Source organism: Rhinopithecus bieti, unplaced genomic scaffold (genome assembly GCF_001698545.2).
Source record: "Rhinopithecus bieti isolate Rb0 unplaced genomic scaffold, ASM169854v2 scaffold_17826, whole genome shotgun sequence".
NCBI lineage: Eukaryota > Metazoa > Chordata > Mammalia > Primates > Cercopithecidae > Rhinopithecus > Rhinopithecus bieti.
In genome coordinates this window covers 666,549-691,942 of record NW_016809016.1, presented here as the reverse complement: position 1 = coordinate 691,942, position 25,394 = coordinate 666,549, and the positions used below count along the sequence as shown (strand labels likewise).

At 42.3% G+C, this 25,394-nt stretch overlaps 1 protein-coding gene across 1 annotated transcript in view; it reads left to right on the top strand.

Moving 5' to 3' along the window:
- GAN (gigaxonin) overlaps nucleotides 1-24,674 on the top strand; it is a 32,945-nt gene extending 8,271 nt beyond the window's left edge. The window contains exons 4-10 of the mRNA XM_017888224.1: nucleotides 350-471; nucleotides 6,125-6,237; nucleotides 7,433-7,582; nucleotides 8,625-8,761; nucleotides 9,322-9,450; nucleotides 21,708-21,817; nucleotides 21,904-24,674. Coding sequence (XP_017743713.1) covers nucleotides 350-471; nucleotides 6,125-6,237; nucleotides 7,433-7,582; nucleotides 8,625-8,761; nucleotides 9,322-9,450; nucleotides 21,708-21,817; nucleotides 21,904-22,085 — 943 coding nt within the window. The 3' untranslated portion in view covers nucleotides 22,086-24,674. The remainder of the gene's footprint in view (nucleotides 1-349; nucleotides 472-6,124; nucleotides 6,238-7,432; nucleotides 7,583-8,624; nucleotides 8,762-9,321; nucleotides 9,451-21,707; nucleotides 21,818-21,903) is intronic.
- The last annotated feature ends 720 nt before the right edge of the window (nucleotides 24,675-25,394 follow it).

The following is a 25,394-nucleotide window of genomic DNA, read 5'->3' as shown; positions in this document are numbered from 1 at the left end:
TGCAGTGACCGGATCTTGGCTCACTGCAAGCTCCGCCTCCCGGGTTTACGCCATTCTCCTGCCTCAGCCTCCCGAGTAGCTGGGACTACAGGCGCCTGCCACCTCGCCCAGCTAGTTTTTTTTGTATTTTTTAGTAGAGACGGGGTTTCACCGTGTTAGCCAGGATGGTCTCAATCTCCTGACCTCGTGATCCGCCCGTCTCGGCCTCCCAAAGTGCTGGGATTACAGGCTTGAGCCACCGTGCCCAGCCATGTTAAATATTCTTTAGTGCACTAAAACTAGTGATGGTTACTTATAAAAAGAACTGTACGAAGCACATTAACTACTGATCAATTATTTACTTCCTTAGTTCACGGAAACCCACAGCAGCGATGCGATGCATGTGCCCTCTCTATGACCCTAACAGGCAGCTTTGGATCGAACTGGCCCCTTTAAGCATGCCGAGAATTAACCATGGAGTTCTCTCAGCAGGTACCGTTCTGTGGCAAATTTTCCTTAAACACCAGATCAAGTAATGTGTAATCTCAAGGTTTTACAGAGTGACTCAGCCATTTAAAGATACAACTTTATTATCTCTACATGACATTTTTAGTGTAGTTCTAGCTTTTGAGACCGTAGTTAGGAAAACCGTATCTTCTGTCAGTCCTTATTCTCCACAAATCTTCAGCACATAGCTGCTTTTCAGAACTCCTGGAGGAGCAATTACTTGATGACTTAATGTCAGGAGAGCAAACTTCAGTGAGGCTTACCACTAAGTAGCTGGAGGGCCGCACCTGGAACACAGCATTTCTTTGTAGTAGTCCCATCTTTGAAATTCATGCAGCTTAGAATTACAATATGTAATTATATGAAATATGTTATATAAGGCTGGGCACAGTGGCTCACACCTGTAATCCCAGCAGTTTAGGAGGCTAAAGTGAGAGGATCACTTGAACCCAAGAGTTCAAGACCAGCCTGGACAACATAGGAGAGACAACTGTCCTTACTAAAAATCAAAAAAATTAGCCAGGAATAATGGCCATGCACTTGTGGTCCCAGCTACTTGGGAGGCTGAGGTGGGAGAATCTCCTGAGCCCAGGAGATTGAGACTGCTGTGAGCTGTGATCACATCACTGCATTCTAGCCTGGGTAATAGAATAAGACCCTGTCTCAAAAAAAAAAAAAGAAGAAGAAGAAGAAGTTATGAGACTTTAGGAAATGCTACTTAAATAGGCAATGGCTTAAAGTGATTTACTACAGAAAATGTTTTACTTGACCTTTACAAGTTTGAAAACTGCTCTTCTTTATCCAAAGCTCTCCCTTAAGGAGGTGATAGAAAAGAGAGCCATTGAGGCATTGCCTTTGCTGGCTGCCTTTCTTTTTGCCATGGTCCTGCCCCCTTGTCCACCTGAGAAGTATCATCTCACATCATTCTAATTATGGTCAGCAGCCCTCCTGCAGTCCTTATTTAATTGTCTTTCCCCAGCAACATTATCTTTAAAAATTTATTTTTTATTTTATTTTCTTTTAAAGATGGGATCTTTCTATGTTGCCCAGGCTATAACATTTTTAAAGCTATACTTTACCATTCTGTATCATACAAATGGCCAAGCTCTACCATAGTATAGAAGTGGAGTCTTTTTATGAGTCTCAAAATTATTAAAGTTATTGTCAATAATGAAGAGCTGGACAGAGTAGTGTAGCCTGCAGGATGTAGGTCTAGTGTCCCTGTTGCATCGTCTCAGAATTAGCTCCCTTACATTTCCCTCCAAAATATATACACATATTCCTAATTTTCACACATACACACCTATCACAAAGGTTCCTATATCACTAATTTTTGAAAATTTCCCAGAGGGATTAGTGTTTCAGAAACCCAGCAATGGAAGGAGCAACTGTGTACGGTGAAATTGACGGAAACGGAAGTGAGTGAATGAAGAGGTCCTTCCGTTTGTCCAGCTTGCATTGTTTCTTTTTTTTTTTTTGGCCTTTTAAAATTTGATTTTGACTGTTTCTTGTCATTCAATTTTTCTTCTCTACCAGGTTGGAATTTACATTCTTATTAATAGTCCTTTAGGAAGATTACCTTAGAAATTACAGCCTGTCTTAAATTAGCAAAGTCCAAAGTTAGTCAGTACCTGTGTTCTCTTCAGAATAGTTTTTCTTCATTTTCCATGTTCCACACTCTTGTAGTATTAAAATACATTATTACTAATAAATATGTACAGTAGATGACCCTTATCCATGAGGGATGTGTTCCAAGACCCCCCAGTGGATGCCTGAGACCATAGATAGTGCTGAACCCTGTACATACTGTGTGTTTTTACTGTACATACATACCCATGATAAAGTTTAAGTTCGGCACAGTAAAAGATGAACAACAATAACTAATAATAAAACAACGATAACAATATACTGTAATAAAAGTTATGTGAATGTGGTCTCTCTCTCAAAATATCTTACTTTACTGAACTCACCTATTTTCGGACTGAGTTGATCATGGGTGATAAAACCACAGAAACCAAAACTTCACACAAGGGGGAGCTACTATATACGCAATATGTGTTTTTTTGATGTGTGTTGGATGGATGGATGGATGGATGGATGGATGGATGGATGGATGGATGGACAGACAGGTAGGGAGATAGATGATTGATTGACAGATAGGAAGGCAGGCAGGTAGGTAGGTAGATAGATAGTGTTCATTTAGATTTGCCACTTTCTTTGTTCCTCCTTCTTAACTCCTCAGACTTTCCACCTGGGATCATCTCCCTTCTCTCTGAAGTTCATCCTTTTGAATTTCCTTTAATATGGGTCTTTTAGTGGACAACATTCAGATTTGATTGCCTGCAAATGTCACTATTTTGTCTTCATTCGTAAATAATATTTTTGCTAAGTATAGCATTTCAGCTTGGTATTTATTATTTTTCAGCACATTGAAGTCATTCCCCTGACTTCTGGCTTCCATTGTTGTTAAGTCAGTGGCGAGTCTAAAAAATCTTTTCTCTGGTGTACGTTTAAAATTTTCTTACTATTTTCCATCTTTTTGTCTCACTGTGCTGTTCTCTTGATTATTATCTTTTGATTTATCTTCTACTCAATGACTTTTCTCTTTAACTGTGACGAATCTGCTATTAAATTTATCCATTGATTTTTTTTTTTAATTTCTACAAGTTCTTGTCTTTTTACAGAAGAATAACTTAATTACCTTCAAATCCACTCTTATTTCTATAGTTCCTGTTACTGGAGTTATCTTCAAGTTAATTTTTATTTATTTTATTATTATTATTTTTTTTGAGATGGAGTCTTGCTCTGTCGCCCAGGCTGGAGTGCAGTGGCTGGATCTCAGCTCACTGCAAGCTCCGCCTCCCGGGTTTACGCCATTCTCCTGCCTCAGCCTCCCAAGTAGCTGGGACTACAGGTGCCCATCACCACACCTGGCTAGTTTTTTGTATTTTTTTAGTAGAGACGAGGTTTCACCGTGTTAGCCAGGATGGTCTTGATCTCCTGACCTCGTGATCTGCCCGTCTTGGCCTCCCAACCGTGCCCGGCCAATTTTTATTTTTTAAACATGATAAGCATTTGTTTAAATTATCTTTCTTTTTTAAATAAATTTTAGACTTTATTCTTCATCATCCAACTTGAAAACATCATCTTTCTGGTTACTATAATATTTGAAATCTTTACAAGACTATTTCCTATGATCTGCTTCTGCTGGTCTTTATTCTTAGAGTCTAGTTTTGTTATGTCCAATATCTGTGGCTGGATGCTGCTCATTTTATTAAACATTATATGTAGCAGCCGGGTGCAGCTCACGCCTATAATCCCAGCACTTTTGGAGGCTGAGGCAGGTGGATCACTTGAGGTCAGGAGTTTGAAATCAGCTGACCAACATGGTGAAACCCCGTCTGTACTAAGTAAAGTACAAAAGTAGCTGGGTGTGTGGTGGCATGTGCCTGTAATCCCAGATATTCAGGAGGGTGACGCAGGAGAATTGCTTGAACCCAGGAGGCAGAAGTTGCAGTGAGCTGTGATCGCACCACTGCCCTCCAGCCTGGGCAACAGAGCGAGACTGTCNCATCCAACTTGAAAACATCATCTTTCTGGTTACTATAATATTTGAAATCTTTACAAGACTATTTCCTATGATCTGCTTCTGCTGGTCTTTATTCTTAGAGTCTAGTTTTTGTTATGTCCAATATCTGTGGCTGGATGCTGCTCATTTTATTAAACATTATATGTAGCAGCCGGGTGCAGCTCACGCCTATAATCCCAGCACTTTTGGAGGCTGAGGCAGGTGGATCACTTGAGGTCAGGAGTTTGAAATCAGCTGACCAACATGGTGAAACCCCGTCTGTACTAAGTAAAGTACAAAAAGTAGCTGGGTGTGTGGTGGCATGTGCCTGTAATCCCAGATATTCAGGAGGGTGACGCAGGAGAATTGCTTGAACCCAGGAGGCAGAAGTTGCAGTGAGCTGTGATCGCACCACTGCCCTCCAGCCTGGGCAACAGAGCGAGACTGTCTGAAAAAAAAAAAAAAAAAAAATCGTGCCGGGCGCGGTGGCTCAAGCCTGTAATCCCAGCACTTTGGGAGGCCGAGACGGGCGGATCACGAGGTCAGGAGATCGAGACCATCCTGGCTAACCCGGTGAAACCCCGTCTCTACTAAAACTACAAAAAACTAGCCGGGCGAGGTGGCGGGCGCCTGTAGTCCCAGCTACTCGGGAGGCTGAGGCAGGAGAATGGCGCAAACCCGGGAGGCGGAGCTTGCAGTGAGCTGAGATCCGGCCACTGCACTCCAGCCTGGGCGGCAGAGCGAGACTCCGTCTCAAAAAAAAAAAAAGAAAAAAAAAAATCGAAAAACATTATTTGTAGCCGTAGCTTTCTGCCTTAGATGTCCTGGGCTGTTAGAATCTAAGGCTTAGATGAAGGTCCTTTCTTCTACAGAAGTTTTGCATTTGTCTCTGCCAGTTGCCTGAAAACACTACTAATTTGGTATTAACTGTAAATTAAGTTCAAGGCTTATGATTTCCCAGGTAGCAAGGAGGTTTAAATCTGAGTACGAGCTCTGGTTGGCCTTCGTCCTGACAGTGTAGACGTTTGGAGACGATCTCCTGCCAGAAGCCACATTTTCTGTGGACCTGGAGCTTAAACGTCTGTCTTTTTCATCCCGGGGACGAAAGGTTTAGATTTACCTGGATTGAAAATGCCCTTAGAGTAAAATGGCTTTCGTGCTTGGTGACCTCCGTAGACCCTCATTTCCCCTCAGTTTTGCCTTGTTATTTTTTTGGCTTCTCCTCTTCTAAGAAGATTATTATTGTTGTTATTTTTGAGACAAGATCTCACCCTGTTGCCCGGGCTGGAGTGCAGTGGCATGGTCACGGCCCACTTCAGCCTCACACTCCTGGGCTCAAGTGGTCCTCCCATTTCAGCCTCCTAAGTAGTTGAGACTATAGGCAAATACCACAATGCCTGGCTAATTTCATTACCTTTTGTAGAGATGAGGTCTTGCTATGTTGCCCAGGCTGGTCTTGAACCTCCTGGGGTCAAGCAGTCCGTGTACCTTGGCTTCCAAAAGTGCTGAGATTACAGATGTGAGCCACCACCACCCAGCTAAGATTATTTTTTAAATGTTTTATCCAGCAAATTGTTTTTTGCAGAAGAATAACCTAGTACACCATTACATGAAATCGGAAGTTCAGTTGCTCTTAGATCCTGTTTTGAGTAGAAAGTGCACACAGGTGCTTCAGATCTGGGTATTCCTGGGGTTTTGAATGAACAGATGTGCGCTGTGGTGCGGACGTTGTATGAGAGTCCCAGAGGCTGGGAGGGAGTGGAAGAGATGAACTGACATGGCCCAGAGCTGGCTGGTGACTGAATGGGTGACATCAGGCTTCCTTTTTCATCGTAGGGTGGTGAAAATCCACTCAAAGACAGTAATGAGTAAAGCGAAATGATCAAAGTGAGTCACAGGTTGGGCTCCATCACCAAGGATCCAATGGGATGTGATAAAAGTCCTGAATCCAAAGAGAACATTGTTGTCGTCAGAGAGTTTCTTCAGATGCTGTTTCTATATATTCTATGGCATTTATGGGTGTTGAAGGCTCACGTTTCATATTTCTTGTGTTTCCTTTAATCTTTGCAGAAGGATTTTTGTTTGTATTCGGGGGCCAAGATGAAAATAAGCAGACTCTTAGCTCAGGAGAAAAGTATGATCCAGATGCAAATGCCTGGACAGCATTGCCGCCCATGAACGAGGTAAAACACTGGTTCGTTTGTTTGATGTGTTGCTTTCCCCTTAGCACTTCTGTTTGTTTTGTGTCTGAGTTCAAGGAAGAAGCAGCAGCCCTGCCAAGCCCCCGCCTCATTTGCTCCAACCTCTCCTTCTAGTGCCCGTCTCTCCTCCCCTTCCTGGCCTTCACTCATTCTGGCCTCCTTCAGTTTCTGAAATCTTCCAGGAATGCTCTCGCCCTGGCCTTCCCATTTGTCCTGCCCTGTGCAGATGCCAGCGTGGCCTGCCCCCTCCTCACAGCACCTTCTCAGTGGGCCTCCCTCCTGCCTCTTAGCTCTCCTGTCCCTGTCTTCATACCACGTCTAACCATCTCGTGGACCAGGCATTTTGAAGTTTTTCACATAAGCTCTTTGATGGCAGAGCATTACGTGTGTTCTGGACAGTGTTTCATTTTCAGCCCTAGAATCGTGCTTGGCACATAGGGTTCACTACGTGAATATTCGTTGACAAACGGACATGAAACACCTGGGGCTTCTGTGATCCCAGATAGCCTTGGCCTGACCCTGTCCTCCGCAGCCCTTTCTGCCCTGGTCAATACCAGCCTTTCCACGTCAACTTGAAAACACTGCCCATTGCTATGCAAAAGTAATTGTATTGAACCAGAGGTAACAGTTCATTTTCTTTTTGTGAGCTATTATGGGTTAAGAAGTGAGGATTTTCTGAGGAACTCACCATGTATTTCATAACCTTGTTTTGAGGAATGACTTTGGCCTCTCTGGCTGTTGTGCTGGAAGAGGGGGCTGCTAGGGAAGCCAGAAATCTTTAAGAAGCATTATCGGAGAAATGGTTTTGAACGTGTTACTTCCAGCTGGAACACTGGGAAAAAGAAATTCCTCTAATTTTTAAAAATAATTCCAACAATTCCAACTTTTATTTTATACTCAGGGTAGGTATAAACCTACATGTGTAGGTTTATTACGTGTGTATATTGCATCATGCTGAGGTTTGCAGTAAGATTAATCCAGTCTCCCAGGTACTGAGCATCGTACCCAATAGTTAGTTTTTCAGCCTTTGCTCCCCTCCCTGCCTCCCTGCTCTAGGAGTCCCCAGTGTCTATTGTTGCCATCTTTATGTCTCTCTAATTTTTATTAAGTATGTGAATATTAGCTTTTAATATGATCATTGGCCTTGTGTGTTCAGATATCGCTGATGTCGTTTCAGGCAAGACATAACTTCGGAATTGTGGAGATAGATGGGATGCTGTACATTTTGGGAGGAGAGGATGGTGAAAAGGAGCTGATTTCCATGGAGTGTTACGATATTTATTCTAAAACCTGGACAAAGCAACCTGATTTGACCATGGTCAGAAAGGTGAGGACTGCATTTTGTGGTAACTAGTTTGTGTACACATTGGATTTTAAACTTAATGTGTCTTCATATCCTGAATAGACCTTTAATATAACTGATAGTGTTAAAAGAATTAACTTTATAGAAGGCTGCCTTTATTGGTAGTTTGCCTTCCCTGTCATCAGCCACACACCAATATAGGAAAGTGGGCGTGTGTGAGAGTTTACCCTGGTGGTGGGCTCTGTGCAGCACCACTGTGTGCCAATCTCCACATTTCAGTTGCACAAATGGTGTAGCAGCCACATCTTCCCAACCTGTTTTCTTTCTGTCTTGCCCTGTCTTTCTCTCTCGCTCTCTTTCTCTCTCTTTCCTTTTTTTCTTGAGACAGGGTGTCACTCTGTTGCCCCCGTTAGAGTACAGTGGCGCCATCTTGGCTCATTGCAACCTCTTTCTGCCTCAAGCGATCCTCCCACCTCAGCCTACTGAATGGCTGAGACAAAAGGTGTGCACCACCACACCCAGCTAATTTTTGTTTTTTTAAGTAGAGATAGGGTTTCACCGTGTTGCCCCAGCTGGTCTTGAACTCTTAGGCTGAAGCGATCCCCCATCTCTACAAACAAATTTTAAATAAAGTTAGCCAGGCATAGTGGTGGGCACCTGTAGTCCCAGCTACCCAGGAGGCTGAGGTGGAAGGATCTGTTGAGCCCAGGAGTTTGAAGCTGCAGTGAACTGTGATGGCAGCACTGCACTCCAGCCAAGGCAACCGAACGAGACCCTGTATCTGGTAAATAAATGAATAAAAATGAGGCTTTTGAACTTCTTTCACTTAGTGAAATAGTGTCAGATGGAGTAAGCTCCTTTTCGGAAGATTAACAATATGTGTCTTACTTTGCTCTTCTCATTTTAAAGTCTGGTGTTGTAATACTGAAAAGCACCATCGTTTTACTGTTAGAAATCAAACCCTTTCCTAAATCTCTTTTAAGTGTGCCCCGGACGGGTTAATATCTATTCACCTGACCTGAATGAGAAATGTTGCCTCTCCCCAACCATTGTTTTCTACTTTCAGATCGGCTGCTATGCAGCTATGAAAAAGAAAATTTACGCCATGGGTGGAGGCTCCTATGGAAAGCTGTTTGAGTCTGTGGAGTGTTATGATCCCAGGACCCAGCAGTGGACTGCCATATGTCCACTGAAAGAGAGGAGGTACACGGATGTGGGTGGACTTCGTAGATTCCCTTGCTGTTCACTGGGTCTGGAGCCCCTTACCCTGCCTGGGTTTTCTTCTTTTCTTTCAGAGTAACCTTTTCTTTGACTTGGCATTTCCTGAGAAAGGAAGGCCCACATAGTAATGCTGCAGAGTTAAACCAGCATAAGAGGAACGCGGGAGCGGCCGGGCGCGGTGGCTCAAGCCTGTAATCCCAGCACTTTGGGAGGCCGAGACGGGCGGATCACGAGGTCAGGAGATCGAGACCATCCTGGCTAACACGGTGAAACCCCGTCTCTCCTAAAAAATACAAAAAACTAGCCAGGCAACGTGGCGGGGACCTGTAGTCCCAGCTACTCGGGAGGCTGAGGAAGGAGAATGGCATAAACCCGGGAGGCGGAGCTTGCAGTGAGCTGAGATCCAGCCACTGCACTCCAGCCTGGGCGACAGAGCAAGACGCTGTCTCAACAAAAAAAAAAAAAAAAAAAAAAAGAGGAACGCGGGAGTGAGATCTCATGTTGTACTGCTTGTGCCTAATACGCTGTGTGTGGCCTTTCAGGTTTGGAGCAGTGGCCTGTGGAGTTGCTATGGAGCTGTATGTGTTTGGGGGAGTCCGAAGTCGTGAGGACGCCCAGGGTAGCGAGATGGTAACTTGCAAGTCCGAGTTCTACCATGACGAGTTTAAAAGGTAACTAAGAATGGTTTCACGTAGCTACTGCAACTTTTTCTTTGTGCTTTCAAAGTTGTATTTTAGCTTTGTTTAGTTTTCAGTCACTTTATTAAATTATGAGTTTAGGAGATATGTCTAATGCATACTAGATATTTATTCAGTGACTTCACAAGTGCTAGTGACTTAAAATGTCTCTAAATAGAAAATTTTTCTAATATGTAGGTCAGATCTTGACACTTAGTTGCTTAAAATCATTTATTGGCTCCCTATAGCTTTTAGGAAAAAGTTTAAAACTCCTTACCTTGTTGGGCGTGGTGGCTCACACCCGTAATCTCAACATTTAGGGAGGTAGAAACTGAAGATTGCTTGAGCCCAGGAGTTGGAGATTTGCCTGGGCCACATAAGAAGACCCTGTGTTCTCCAAAGAAAAATAAATAAATAAACTGCTTAACTTAGCGTATGTGGCCTTTTGTGATATGGCCTTTGCTTTTTCCTGCTACTAACCCGGATACTTTACACTGAGCCACTTTCCCCTGCGAAATCAAGTATGATTGTCTCAGCTCTGTGTTCATATGCTGCTTCTTGCCTAAAAGCTTCCTTCCCACTGAGCATCCAGTTAGCTTGGCGTTTTTCAAAACTGCTTAGTTATCAAAACCTAGAGAAAGCCTTCTCACACCTTCTACTCTGATTTAAATCCCTTCATCTATGATCCCATGCACTCCAGACAAGTCTCTCTCTGGGGTTGTGACTGTTAACTGCAAGCAACTTCAGGGCAAGGTCCACCTTCGTCAGCTCTGTATCCTGGCTTCCAACATCCTACCTGCTTGTATCAGATACTTAGTAAAATGTTGATTAAGTGGCTAAGGCGTGGTGTCCGAGATTCTTAAAACCTCTGAAATGGCCGGGCGCGGTGGCTCAAGCCTGTAATCCCAGCACTTTGGGAGGCCGAGACGGGCGGATCACGAGGTCAGGAGATCGAGACCATCCTGGCTAATACGGTGAAACCCCGTCTCTACTAAAAAAATACAAAAAACTAGCCGGGCGCAGTGGCGGGCGCCTGTAGTCCCAGCTACTCCGGAGACTGAGGCAGGAGAATGGCGGGAACCCGGGAGGCGGAGCTTGCAGTGAGCTGAGATCCGGCCACTGCACTCCAGCCTGGGCGACAGAGCAAGACTCCGTCTCAAAAAAAAAACAAAAAAAAAAACCTCTGAAAAGTGCCACATATGTCTTGTAGAGTCGATAACATCCTTCTGGATATCTTCTCTCTTTCCTCACGCATTTTATTGTTGTAACCACTGACAGTATTTTTATTGCAGTAATATGTTTAAATCCTAAGGGGAAATTGGTATGCTAAACATAATTTTATTTGAGTAGTTCAGTCATGTTACCAGAAGAGGGTGCCATAACATAATGTTTAATTTCATGCTGTTTTAGATTAAGGCAGTCAGTGAGCAGTTACAAAGATGCTGGAAATGCATGTAAATGCTACCTAACTTGTATTTTAAATTTAGGATATTTGCGTAGCCTTTTTTTCTATTTATAGGAATAGACTATCTTCGGAAAGTTTATTAGAGAGCAGTTTAGAGGATACTTGCTGTGGTGGGGCAGATTTTCAGACTTCTCTACGTTTTTCCTTCCTCGTTACATGACTGGGAGGGCTGACGGCCCAAGGGATGAAGTCTTTTTTGTTGTTGTTGTTGTTATTTTTGAGACAGAGTCTCGCTCTGTCACCCGGGCTAGAGTGCAGTGGCGTGATCTCGGCGTACTGCAAGCTCCGCCTCCCGGGTTCAAGCAATTCTTCCCCCTCGGCCTCCCGAGTAGGTGGGACTACAGGCGCGCACCACCATACCCAGCTAATTTTTGTATTTTCAGTAGAGACAAGGTTTCACTATGTTGGCCAGGTTGGTCTCGAGCTCCTGACCTCGTAATCCGCCCGCCTCAGCCTCTCAAAGTGCTGGGATTACAGGCGTGAGCCACCACACCTGGCCTATTAGGTTGTTACATATTTGTAGTGGATAAGCTTTTAATACAACTATTACTTGCTTTAAGTTCATAATAATTAAACATAAGACTGTTGTTCCTTCTTTGCTATTTAAAAGCACTTCCAGGCCAGGCGCAGTGGCTCAAGCCTATATTCACAACACTTTGGGAGGCCAAGGCAGGCGGATCACTTGAGGCCAGGAGTTCAAAACCAGCCTGGCCAACATGGTGAAACCCTGTCTCCAACTAAAAGTACAAAAAAGGCCGGGCGCGGTGGCTCAAGCCTGTAATCCCAGCACTTTGGGAGGCCGAGACAGGCGGATCACGAGGTCAGGAGATCGAGACCATCCTGGCTAACACTTTGAAACCCCGTCTCTACTAAAAAATACAAAAAACTAGCCGGGTGAGGTGGCGGGCGCCTGTAGTCCCAGCTACTCGGGAGGCTGAGGCAGGAGAATGGTGTGAACCCGGGAGGCGGAGCTTGCAGTAAGCTGAGATCCGGCCACTGCACTCCAGCCCCAGTGACAGAGTGAGACTCCGTCTCAAAAAAAAAAGTACAAAAAAAAAAAAAATTATCCAGGCCTAGTGGCACACACCTGTAGTCCTGGCTGCTTAGAAGGCCGAGGCATGAGAATTGGTTGAACCCAGGAGGTGGAGGGTGCAGTGAGTCGAGATTGTGCCACAGCACTCTAGCCTGGCCAACAAAGTGAGACCCTGTCTCTAAATAAATAAATAAATAAAAGCACTTCCAAATAAAATTCATGTATGTTTAGTTCCTTATTCCTAAGCTCTCCAATGTTTGTAAATAGAATAAAGCTGTTAATTTATCTTATCAATGTAAGATTCTAACATGTTTAGATAACATTAAACACAACACCAAATGCCATGTATTTGTTTAATCTTCAAAACAGCACTCTGAAGTGTATGTGGGTACTGTTACTATTCCTATTTTCCATACGAGGAAATCACAGCACAGAAAGGGTGAGCGATGTGCCCACAGACACACAAGGAGCGAGGAGCTGAGGCGGGATCTGAACTCAGGCATTCTGGCCCCAGAGTCAACCTTTTCAGCTGCCACACTAGGTTGACCTTAAAATGTAGGCTTTCCTGTAACTATTGAAAGAACAAAACAACATGTAGGAGTAGTTTATTTCTTAAAAGATCAGATGCAAATGTGTTACACTGGCATAGCGTGGAAACTGTAGTTGCCGGATGAGCAGTCCATATTCGATTGGAGACCATGTCAATTGTTTTTAAGTAATCTCTTGTCTTTCCTGTCTTTGTTCCCTATTTTTAGGTTAAAACTTTCCGGGAAAAAAAGGCCATATCTTATTCTTTTCTGTTTTTCTGAATAAAAGCAAAACTGCTTGAAAGGCAAGCAAAGAAATTGCCATAAAGTATTACCAAGTCAGAGCAACAGCGTCATATACTCAGAATGACAGTTTCTCTATTTCTGTTCCTTGTGTCCCTATTCTGTTAATAACACTACTATCCTCCCAGTCATCCATGTTCACAAAAGGGTCATCTTGGCCAGGCACAGTGACTGACACCTATAATCCCAGAACTCTGGGAGACCCAAATGGGAGGATCCCTTGAGCCCAGGAGTTCAAGACAACCCTGAGTAACATAGTGAGATGTTGTCTCTACAAAAGATTCAAAAATGAGCTGAGCATGGTGGTCCGTGCCTGTGGTCCCAGCTACTTGGGAGGCTGAGGCAGAAGGATCACTTGAACCTGGGAAGTGGTGAAAGCTGCAGTGGACCATGATCATGCCATTACACTCCAACCTGAGTGCCAGAGCAAGACCTCGTCTCAAAAAAGGGAGTCATCTTGAATTCTGTCTTGTACTTTGCAACTCATCAGTTGCCAGGTCTGGTCCTTTTTTGAATCTCAGTAGCACTTTTCACATTTCCCACCTTCCCTGCCCCGCTGCTACCCTCACAGTCACTCCTTCATCTGTGTAGTGTCTTTAGCCTCTGGCCAGCCTTGCCTGTGCAGTTACTCACTTGTGGGTTTGAAAGACGAATGGAAAGACGAACCTGACAAAAACTTTTTGCTCAGAGTTTTGATAGCCCGTCTCCAAGTTCTTGACTGTTTCCCGTTGCTTACCAAATAAAGATAATAGTACTTAGCCACCTACTCAGGGTTCTCCATGATTTGAAGTTAAGAAAAGTTTCACCCTTTTTCAGTATCTCTCTTTCACATGTCCTATACTCCAGCTCACTTTTTAAACCCTCTTGTGTTTTACTGCCTCTCTGCATTTGCTTAGCCTGGATGCGCCTCTACTTTCATTTTTTACAGTATATGAGTTATATTAACTGTTCTTTGAAGTTGAGGTCTGTCAGTTTCCTCTTTTGATTCCTGAATATATAACTAGAATAGACATACCTGACAACTGGCAAAATCACCATACTGGTTCTCTGACACATGGATTGGGGGCCACTGTGACAACAAGGGCTAAGTGGAAGTCCCTGGAACTTTCCTTCTCTACCAAAATAGAAAACCAGAAGCAATACTGCATCCTGGGGGAATCTGCAAACATTATGCCACCATCAAAGACTAGAAAATGCAGGAGAGGCGATGCCTATCACATCCCCACTTAATTCACCTAGAAAAAGTAGAAAAGTAAAATGGGTCTCGGAAAATCTTGGAAATTTTTTATTTGAAACAGTATGTTATCAATTTTAAAATGTTTGTGTAGTTTGTTTTTAGGTTTTCCTTTTACTTTGGGTTTCTTTTACTCTTTTCTAGCTTCAGGTAGAATTCTAGATTACCCATGGTAGATCTTTTGCTTTTTTCATGCACATAGCAAAAGCTTTCATAAACTTGATCAGGTGATCGTACTGATCCCAGATTCTGTCTCAGATGTAATATCCTCACGCAAATGTTGTGTCTTTATGAGGCACAGTTCCCAGCCTTAGTATGGCAGCCACTGACATAGCTAATGTATTTTCTTCATACCAATTTGCAAGGGTCACCAGAAGCAGTTTGCTTTTACTTGTCAGGGGCAACAGTACACCTGCACAGCCTTGCCTCGGGGCTGTGTCAACTAAGATATATAATGGGCTAATGTCTGTTGTGTAGTAGTCCACGGATATTTTAATCATCATCATGTTCCACAAAACATCTCATTGGTCTACCCCATTGACCACATTGTGCTGTTTGTATCTGATGGTTGGGAAGAAACAGGTACTTTCAGATGCCTTAGTAAGACGTGTGAACTAGAGGATAAGAGATGAACCCCACCCCGACCACATCTATTTCAGTCATGGTCCAGTCAAGAGGCAAAAACCACACCAGTCATTTGAATAGGGAAAATGTAATATATGTAATTATCACTAGTAAGAGACAGTCAGCTACTAAAAGACTCTGAAAACGGTAGAAATAGCTAACGTAGGAAGTACAGCTGCTACCTTTAGGTCAGAGGAAAAACACCTGAGGGAACAAATTAGAAAGTATCTTCCCTACCCCACAGGGCCAAGATTCATCCCATTGGAAGTGTGTGTGCTGAGGCCACTGGAGAGCAGAGCACCAGGGTGCCAGGGGCCAGAGAAACAAGCTGGAGAGTGTGCACCCCTGGTCTCCTGCAGGCTGGTAGGAGCAAGCACAGGAGGAGTGAGAGGAGGGCAGCCAACAGCGGCAGAGCAGCCCTTTCGCCCCCAGCCTTGCCACAGTCTGCACCCTCTGTGGACAGAAGACCAGCTTCTACACGTGGTTCATTTCTCCATAGTATTTTCTGTTTCGTTGATTTCTACACTCACCTGTATTACTTCCATCCTTTTACTTTGGGTTTCTTTTACTCTTTTCTAGCTTCTTCAGGTAGAATTCTAGATTACTTATGGTAGATCTTTTGCTTTTCTAAGGCAAACAGTGAAAGCCTTCAGCTTTCCACAGAGCGCCACTCTAGCTGGACATACTGATGTGATTTATTTTCATGACCATTCAGTCTGCAGTATCATTTTTCCTTCTTCAAATTGGATGGTTTCTGTTGCTCTGTCTTGTTTGCTGCTGCTTTCTTTTGTTATCTCCATCCAGTGAATTTTTTTATTTCAAGTATTATGTTAGCAATTCTAAAATGTTTGTGTAGTTTGTTTTTAGGTTTCTAAATTTTCTGTGCTGAAATTTCCTATCTTTCCATCGCAAGCATATTTTTCTTTCCCATACTGAGCATCACTGTGGTAGTTATGTTCAAGTCCTTGCCTGTTAATTCCAGTATCTGAGTCATCTCAAGAGTTGGTGTCTGTTGATTGTTTGTTCCCTTGAGAAATGGGTTCTCATTTTTCCGGCTCCTGTTTTGTTGAGAAACTCTAGACTGGATCCTGGGTGTGGTTACTATTATGTTGTTGGGGCCTTGAATTTTCTTATATTGCTTTAGAGTGTTGCTCTGAGTTTTAGTCAGCAATTGACTTGGTTAGACGTAAATTGCAAGCCGTGCCACCTGCCATGGGTGGCAGCTGAAATCTCAATCCAGTTCTCGAAGCCTCAGTCATAAGCGTACATGGTTCCAGGGTTAGTTGAAGACTTGAGATGAGTGGATGCGCACAAATCGAGGGGTGCTTCTCTACCTCTCCTTTCTCAGGTTCTCCACTCACACTTTGGAGATCCTGGTTGCCCCAAGACCCCTTTTCCTGATTGCTGAGTCCTGTAGCCAGGAAGATGGCTATCTTTTTTCTGTAGGGGTTTAGCTCCCCAGAGCTGCCCCCGTGAGGCTGCCTTCAGAGAAAGCTACCAAGAAACGGGGAACTTAGTCCATATAGGTTGCTTGCTCCGTCAGCTTTCCATGGCTTTCCGGAATCTACCTGCTTTTCTTCAGTTTCCAGAGCACTCAGGTAGTTGTATTTTGTCCAGAGTTTACAGCTGACACTTGCAGCAGCTGAGAAGCCATTTGAAGAGTTTCTTCTGCCGTACTGGAAGCAGATGCCTCACCATAGCTCTCTTTTTCTTTCCTCCTCTCCTTTCTCCTCAATTGATTGCAGTCTTTTCCTCTGTAGCTGTCTGCCTCTCTCCTTTCCTGTCATTCCCCTTCTACTTCCCTGTCTCTGAAGTTCACTGTTGAAATCCATGCTGTATTTTAAGCTTCAGTCTCAGGGCAGTCTTAATTCTGAGTTACCAGAGCGTGCATCATTATAGCCCCCAAGGACTGACAAGCCCGTGTTTGAAAACATTGTAACTGAAGACACGATATTGCCTTGTTCATTGCAAAATTTACTATCGCTTAATGATACCTTCTAAGTACTAGAAGCTATGCAAAATACTTTACATTGGTATTTCATTTCATCCTCACAACAGTCATTTGAGGTTGGTGACGCTATCTGGTATCTCACTGGACAGATGAGGAGGCAGGCTGGGACAGCTAAACTGTTCAGGTCAGTGAGAGAATGAGTGGCATGTAAAACCTCATGTCCCTTTATACCTGTTTTATAAGCAGCCACACCTGAAGATGCAATTCAATTAAATTTTCAAATTAGTTCTGTTTAATTTGAAGCCTAGTCTTTACCTAAAATAGATCACCTAGGCTTATTTTTCTGAAACCCAGGAACTGAATCATTCATGTGCTTGGGACAAAACCTGGTAGATCATCTATGCAGTCCAGTGTCTTTAGCTTAATACAGTCATTTCAGGGATGAACTGAGTTGGTTTGATTCAGAATCTGGGAAGAACTTAGATGCTGAGGTGTAGTTATTTATGTTTAGGCCTAAAGACGTGAAATTTGAATAAATCAGCATTGTAGTTTGATGGTTTTCAAACATTTTCTTTGAAAGTTGTGTTCAGGGCCTCCATTTTCACTTTCAGCACAAGCTTTTAGATTTTTTCCCTTTTCCATTTCATTGGAGGCATTAGGGAGGCAGGGGCCAAAATCTATATCCCAGTCCCAGCAAACTACCTGACACCCATCAACATTCAGATGCTGGTTGAATCAAATATTAGATGAATGGCTTTAGAAGCATGGTGCTTAGCTTTGTTTCTGAGTTGCTCTGTGATCATTAGGCTTCTGTGTTTATTGGAATTCTAAATGTGGAAGCTGCCTGCTTTAGAAGAGTCTAGGAAGAGTGTTCATTGAAATAAAAGTAGTGCTGTTGGGGAAATGATTGTGCATTTCTATTTGACATTGAGATGCCCTGGCTGCTTCACAGCATAGAGTTAGAGATGATGGAGTGATGACCATATGACTATGTCCTCCAGTGAGGGTAGGTCTGGACTTTGGTTACTCTTAAGACCATTTAGATGCGTTCCCAAGGTCCTACTGAAGTCCGCTGTGACCTAGCTATGCCTTTTAGCTATTAACAGACGATTGTTCCCAGAGGGAACATTATTATTACATAGCAGGGTCTAGATTTACTCTTTAAGAAAAAGAAATAAACTTTTATTTTTGAATAGTATTATAGACTTGTAGAAAAGTTGTAAAGCCAAAGAGTTCCCATTTCCAATAAGTCATTCACTCAGCTTCTTCTAGTGTTAACATCTTACATGACTGTAGTACAAGCATCAAAACCAGGATATTTACATTGTCCAAAATTATTAAGTAAACTACAGACTTACTGGAGTTTCACCAGCTTGTCCTCTAATGTCTTTTTTCTCAGTTTCCAGATCCAATCCAGGATTCTACATTGCATTCAGATACTGTGTTTGCTTAGACTCCTTTAATCTGTGATAGTTCTTCATTCTTTTTTTTTATTTATTTTATTTATTTTATTTATTTATTTATTTATTTATTTATTTTGAGACAGAGTCTTGCTCTGTCGCCAGGCTGGAGTGCAATGGCACCATCTCAGCTCACTGCAACCTCCACCTCCTGAGTTCAAGTGATTCTCCTGCCTCATCCTCCCGAGTAGCTGGGACTACAGGTGCGTGCCACCACACCCAGCTAATTTTTGTATTTTTAGTAGAGATGAGATTTCACCATGTTGGCCAGGATGGTCTCGATCTCTTGACCTTGTGATCCACCCACCTCAGCCTCCCAAAGTGCTGGGATTACAGACGTGAGCCACCACACCCAGCAGGTTCTTCATTCTTTCCCTGAGTCTCATGACCTTCATCCTCTTGAAGGTTATTGGTTCTTTTTTTTTCTTTTTCTTTTTGGTAGGATCTCTTAATTTGGATTGATCTAATGATTTCTTGCAATTAGACTGAGGTTATGCAGTTTGGCAATACCACAGAAGTCATATTATGCACTTCTCTGCATCATATCAGGGAGAACACATTGATGTGCCTTGTTGCTGGTGATGTTAACCTTGATGACTTGGTTAAGGTGGTATGTGTTAGATTTCTCCACTGGAAAGTTAACTGATTTTCTTGTTGTAATTAATAAATATCTTAGTGGAGATAATTTGAGAATTTGCAAAACCATTTTCTCCTGAAACTCTCAAGCACTCATTTGAGCATCCACTGGTAGACCTAGCCTGCAGAAGTCATTTCGGTGGCGTTTGCCTGATGATGATTTTGTTTCCGTCATTCTTCTGCATCTATGAATCGGAATTTTTCAGTAAAGGAAACCTGTCCCTTTTTCCTGTTAATGTTTTCCAATTATTTATAGGATATGGATTCATGGATATTTATTTTACTCCCTGAGTTATAAATCCAGCACCATCATTACTGATTTTCATGCTCACATAGTTCCAGCCTCGGCTGTCAGGAGCTGCTTCACCGTGGCTTCCTTGTCCTTTGACACACCCCCATCCTTTTTTAAGCACTTCCTATCTGGCACGACAGGATGCCCCAGACCCCTCTTATATTTTCTCTGCCTCAGCTCTGGGACTAACTTCTTCATAGAGCCTTAAATCTTTTTAGTGGTTATTAAATTGATTTTCAACAGAGGTGCCAAGACAATTTAGTGGGGGAAAGAAAAGCCTTTAGCAAATGGTACTGGAACAGCTAGCTATCTATATGGAAGAAAGTGAACTGTGATTCATGCCAGACACAAAAAATTAACTTGAAATGTATCATAGACCTAAATGTAAAAGATAAAACTGTAAAATTTCCAGAAGAGAGCATAGGAGAAAAATCTTCGTATTAGGGTAGGCAAAGATTTTTTAGAATGACGCAGAAACCGTGACTGTAAAAGAAGAAAAGGATATATTGGAGACCGGGCGCGGTGGCTCAAGCCTGTAATCCCAGCACTTTGGGAGGCCAAGACGGGCGGATCACGAGGTCAGGAGATTGAGACCATCCTGGCTAACACGATGAAACCCCGTCTCTACTAAAAAAAAAAATACAAAAACTAGCTGGGCGAGGTGGCAGGCGCCTGTAGTCCCAGCTACTCAGGAGGCTGAGGCAGGAGAATGTTGTAAACCCGGGAGGCGGAGCTTGCAGTGAGCTGAGATCCGGCCACTGCGCTCCAGCCTGGGCGACAGAACGAGACTCCGTCTCAAAAAAAAAAAAAAAGAAAGAAAAGGATATATTGGAATTCATCAAAGTTAAAAACTTAAGGTTCCATTAGGAAATTGAAAAGGCAACCTACATCCTGGGAAAAAGATTCATAATACATGTATGTAACAAAGTATCTGTATCCACAGGATATAAAGAATCTGACAATTCAATAAGAAGACAGTAAACCCAATTTTTAAAAAAATTTAGAGACAGTCTTGCTACGTCCTTTTTTTTTTTTTTTTTTTTTGAGACAGGGTCTCACTTTTGCCCAGGCTGGAGTGCAGTGGTGTGATCTCAACTCATTGCAGCCTTGACCTCCTTAACGCAAGCGATCCTCCCACCTCAGCCTGAGTAGCTGGGACTACAGACAGATGCCACTACACTTGGCTAATTGTTGTAATTTTTGTAAAGACACGGTTTCACCATGTTGCCCAGCTGGTCTTGAACTCCTGGGCTCAAGTGATCCACCTGCCTCAGCCTCCCAAAGTACTGGGATTACAGGCGTGAGCCACCACATCTGGCCCCCAGTTTTAAAATGGGCAAACCTTTTAACACACATTTTATAACAGAACATAAAATAGGGCTGGGTGTGGCGGCTCCCACCTGCAATCCCAGCGCTTCTGGAGGCCAAGGATCACTTGAGCCCTGGAACCTGAGATCAGCCTGGGTAGCATGGTGAGACCTTATCTCTGTGAAAAAAAAATTGGTTTTCATTAACTGGGTGTGGTGGTGTGCACCTATGGTCCCAACTACTTGGGAGGGTGGGGTGAAAGGATCACTAGAGCCCAAGAGGTTGAGACTGCAGTGAGCTGTGATTGCGCCACAGCACTCCAGCCTAGATGAGTGACAGTGAGACCCTGTCTCAAAAAAAAAAAAAAAAAAAAATCCGTAAAATGACCAATAAGCACATGCAAAAATGCTCAACATCATTAGTCTTCAGGGAAGTGTACGCCATTAAAATAGCTAAAATTAATACAATACTGAGATCTCACAGTAATACTGAGCAATTGGAATTCTCACACATTGCTAATTGGAATGCAAAATTATGACATACCACTTTGGAAAGCAGTGGGGCACTTTTTTTTTCCAGTAGAAAATACCCTTACCATATAGCCCAGCAACGTCATAAGTCCATAAAAACAACTTGCTCTCTAATGTTCCTGACAGCCTTATTCATAATAGCCGAAAACTGGAACATCAACAAGTGAATGAATAACGAAGTCTGGGGCTGGGCTCTGTGGCTTACGCCTGTAATACAGCATTTTGGGAGGCTGAAGTGGGCAGATCACCTGAGCCCAGGAGCTCGAGACCAGCCTGGGCAACATGGCAAAATCCCATCTTTATGAGTATATATATATACACACACACACACACACACACACACACACATATACATACATACATATATGTGTATATATATAGGAATTAGCTGAGTGTGGTGGTGCACACCTGTAGTATCAGCTACTTGGAAGGCTGGGGTGGGAGGATCACCTGAAGTGGTAGGTTGAGGCTGCAGTGAACCATAGTTGCGTCTCTGCTCCCCAGCCTGGGGCAACAGAGGGAGAGCCTGTCTGAAAAACCAACAAATTCTGGTACATCCGTATGATGGAATACTGCTTAGAAATAAACAGAAATGAATGACAGATGCAAACAACAGCGTGGATGAATCTCAGAAACCTCGTGCTGAGCAGAAGCAGGTTGGAAAGCACATGCTGTTTATGACTCAATACATGTTTCATTCTAGCACAGACAAAACTATCTGTAGCAACTGGCAGCATGTCGGTGATTACCTGGCAGTGGAACATGGGGTCGAGATTGGCGCGTTGCCTGATACTGCCGATGACTCACCAAGTTTGCTGTGACAGTCTTCCGAGACGTTGTTGTCATCCTTTTGATTTCTTTAATTTTGTGCATCGGCTTTGTTTTCAGGTGGATCTATCTTAACGACCAGAATTTATGCATCCCCGCCAGTTCCTCTTTTGTTTATGGAGCTGTACCTATAGGAGCCAGTATTTATGTTATTGGAGATCTTGATACAGGTAAGAGTGTTATGGTGATTTTCTTGAAACTGTTTCCTGGTGATTCTGGGTACGTTTTCTCACCCTTGCTTATTTCCGTGGCTTAGGTACCAATTACGACTACGTGCGTGAGTTTAAAAGAAGCACAGGAACCTGGCACCACACTAAACCACTCCTTCCATCCGACCTTCGCCGCACAGGGTGTGCAGCCTTACGCATTGCGAATTGCAAGCTCTTCCGCCTGCAGCTTCAGCAAGGCTTATTCCGTATTCGTGTTCATTCCCCGTGAGGAGGAAGCAGAGCAGAGAGCAAGATCCTGACCCAAGGGCACCATAACATAGCTACGAAAGGGAGAGCAGCGATGGCAGCTGAACTCACTCTGTGCTGGGCTTTGATATGGTAACTCTTTGGTGGCTTTATGATGCTTACAAACTTGAGCTTCAGCTCTTGTTGGGGAGAACACATAACTGTTGAAAAACTACCTGGGAGGAGTGAGTTCCTCCAGTTAGATGCGGCTGTAGACAATGGAGGCTAGTAAATATCAAAAGGAAAAGGGAGTGGGAATTGGTATCATGTAAAATATCAAAGTTAAAATACTAAGGTGCATTTTCCCTGAAGGGAACTCATGTCTGACTGCTGTGTTCAAATACGTAGCTTTGGTAACAAACAAAATCCATATATGCAAACCAACATATCCAAACATGCCAAGACTGCTTTTCCACTGCACTTGGAAGGATGTATTATGCCTAACCCTGCCCGACAAATTAAGGTTTGTGCCTAAAATGTTAGATCGGACTGTATGCCAGTTAGTCTCCATTTATTCCTAGTACTCTGTCCTAAGAATCTTTTTAAAACTATATCATGATGAATTGAAATGAAGAGAAAATTGCTCTTTTGTAACTTTATCTTAGTAATGTAAAGCTTCAGTAAATTGATGAGTCAGGTTGCAGCCCTCATGTGAACTGAAAGAAGTTGCTCACTTCTGTGTTGACTTAGATCAAGACACGTCCCGCATCCTTTCTGGGGTAGTACCTGTGGAGCTGGGAAGGGTCTCCTGCAGTGCCATTCTGCCTTCTCAATGAACAAAACCATTTTCTAAGTATGAGGATATTAGTGAGTAGGAGATTTTATAAAAGAAAGACCTGAGTCAGACAAATAATAAAGGTCTGCTATGGCTAAAAGAACACAAAAAAAGCTCTCCAGACAAAATATATAGGGATCAAAAACTTTTTCACATAACCTGTCTGAAAGCACACAAAGTCTTGTTTACTACTGTTTAGGGTCTGAAAGCTTGTCTTAGAATGCGAATCTGTGTTAAGAATCTAGTCTTTGTAATAGAAGTTTCCCAGTGGCATTCGCTAGTGAGAGTTTTAGATAAATTATGTTACGAGTAAAGTTTGGCTGGTAGAATAAACTACCTCAACTTAATTTCATTCTGTTGATAGAGCAAATTAATCTTTTCCTCCTTCCCTCCTTTCCTATCTCTCATTCCCACCTCAACTCACTTTACCCCACTTCTCATTGGGGGAAAAATGTCTTTTGTTCGTGGAAAGTATCTTGTAAGATATTTTGTTTTCCACTTGAATTACACCACCCTAGTGTGAAATCGGGGACTTCAAAGTGCTTGATTACTTCCTAAATTGAATTTTATGCAATGTCAAATTTCTAATCAATTTAATATACAGTACTTCATTTTTAATTGTTTTCTACAGCTTTTTTTTTTTCCTCTTGGAATATGGCTGTAAGAAGCAGCATTTTGTCTTAATTAACACATGTATAAAGGTATCCTTTGGTTGTAAATCGAGAACAGGAATTTCTTCCAGAAACTTCCTATATGGAACGTTTGTATGCAGTTAACATGCATATGAAAAACATGACTTATGTTCTCCCACCCATAGATATGAAAAAGGGTGACCTAACTGTGATTTTTTTTCTTATACCTGCTGGAAGTCAGTACAATGCTACAGAAGTTGCTGAAAGATGCTATGCCTGTGGGGTTCTGGAGGGTGTTGAGTGTGGTACATTAACTCTCCATTTTAACCAGAAGATACCTGATAAGAGAAGGTGTAAGGTTTTTATCTTATGTACTAGAGGCACCAGGCCAGGTGTGCCGCAGAGTCATGTAATTCAATAATGTTTAATATGTCAGTCAAAACCAAGTTCAGAATTGTTTTGTGTACCAGTCAGCTGTTGTCTACACATTTTCCTAGTGATACTGTGGACATCTTTTAATGAAAGCAAACTATGTGGCCTCTGCAAAGAAAGGAAGATTTTTCTTTTTTACAACTAGACATTAGTTTTAGAGGAAGCGAATAGCTGAAAAACTAAATTTGCTTTGGTGAAATATCCTGTACAGAACAGTACCTTGGCATTCAGCAGCTGCAGTTGGGGAACATTAGAACAGTAACTGATGTGCAGTTAAAGCCACGATCGTCAGCAATTCTCTTTTTTTAATTTCTGAAATTTAAAGTTTTTTTTCCAGTCTACGCCAGGCCTCTCCAAGGAGACAGTTCATTATTTAGGAGTGAATGTGTTCCTCTTGCAATATTATCAGTACCTGCATGACTTGGTAAATTCATTTTATAAAAATAGTGTTTTGTGTTTTTTTTAATTTTGGTTCATTGACACTATAACTGCAGAAATTAGATCATGTTTTATAAAATAAATTTGCCACATAATATGGGATGCAATAACCAATAAAAGCTGCTAAGTGCCAAACTGTCACTTTGCTCTATATCAGCATTCAAATACTGTGTTGAAGTATAGGGTTGTATTTAATTTTACTATGCTCCAAAATTAATCATGACTCTTTTGTAAATGACAGTTATTTCAGTATTGTAAAATAAATTTTGACTCATTTCACGCAGGTTTGTGTTTTCACATTCCACTTATGTCTTGAAACATCGTTTCTTGATAACTTTTTGATACTTCTTTCTTGATACGTCACTTTTACCAGGTGTGTGTTGGGATTGGTGGCTCAGGATAGGTCTTAAATTTTACGTACAAATATCTTTGGGGGAAGTGCAATTTATTTTCGGAAGGAAAGTTGTCTCAGGTTAGAATAAGTGAATATTTAAAGAATCTCTCCTAGGCTGCAGTCTAAAATAGGTAGTTTCTTTCTTTGTTTAACACATCCAAATTTAGATTTTCAAAGATTTAAGTGTTTAATTTAAAGTGTTTTTTGTTTTGTTTTTGATAGTGCTTACATCCTGTGAGAAGAAAAAGTGTGAGAGATGAGTGAGTGCGCGTGTGTGTGTGTGATGCTATTTAACCTGATAAATGTATTGGTATGTGTTTACTTTTTGAATTGTAGTTCTAAACTACATATATTACTGTCTCCTGGTGCTTCAGATAAATTCTTGAGCCTGTTGACCTTCAGTTTATACTACGGTGTCAAACTCATATTGAGTGTAAATATTGAAATATTTATAGTTTATAATAAGTTTTACTTGGTGTTCGCATTTCTCTTCTTTAGAAGGATTAAAAACAGTGTTTACCAACTCATAGTTGGTATACTGTCAAGATTTGGCCTAAGAAATTTCTAAATTCATTGTTTAGCTTAATGCTTCATTGCCGTAAGAAATTGATAGCTAACCGT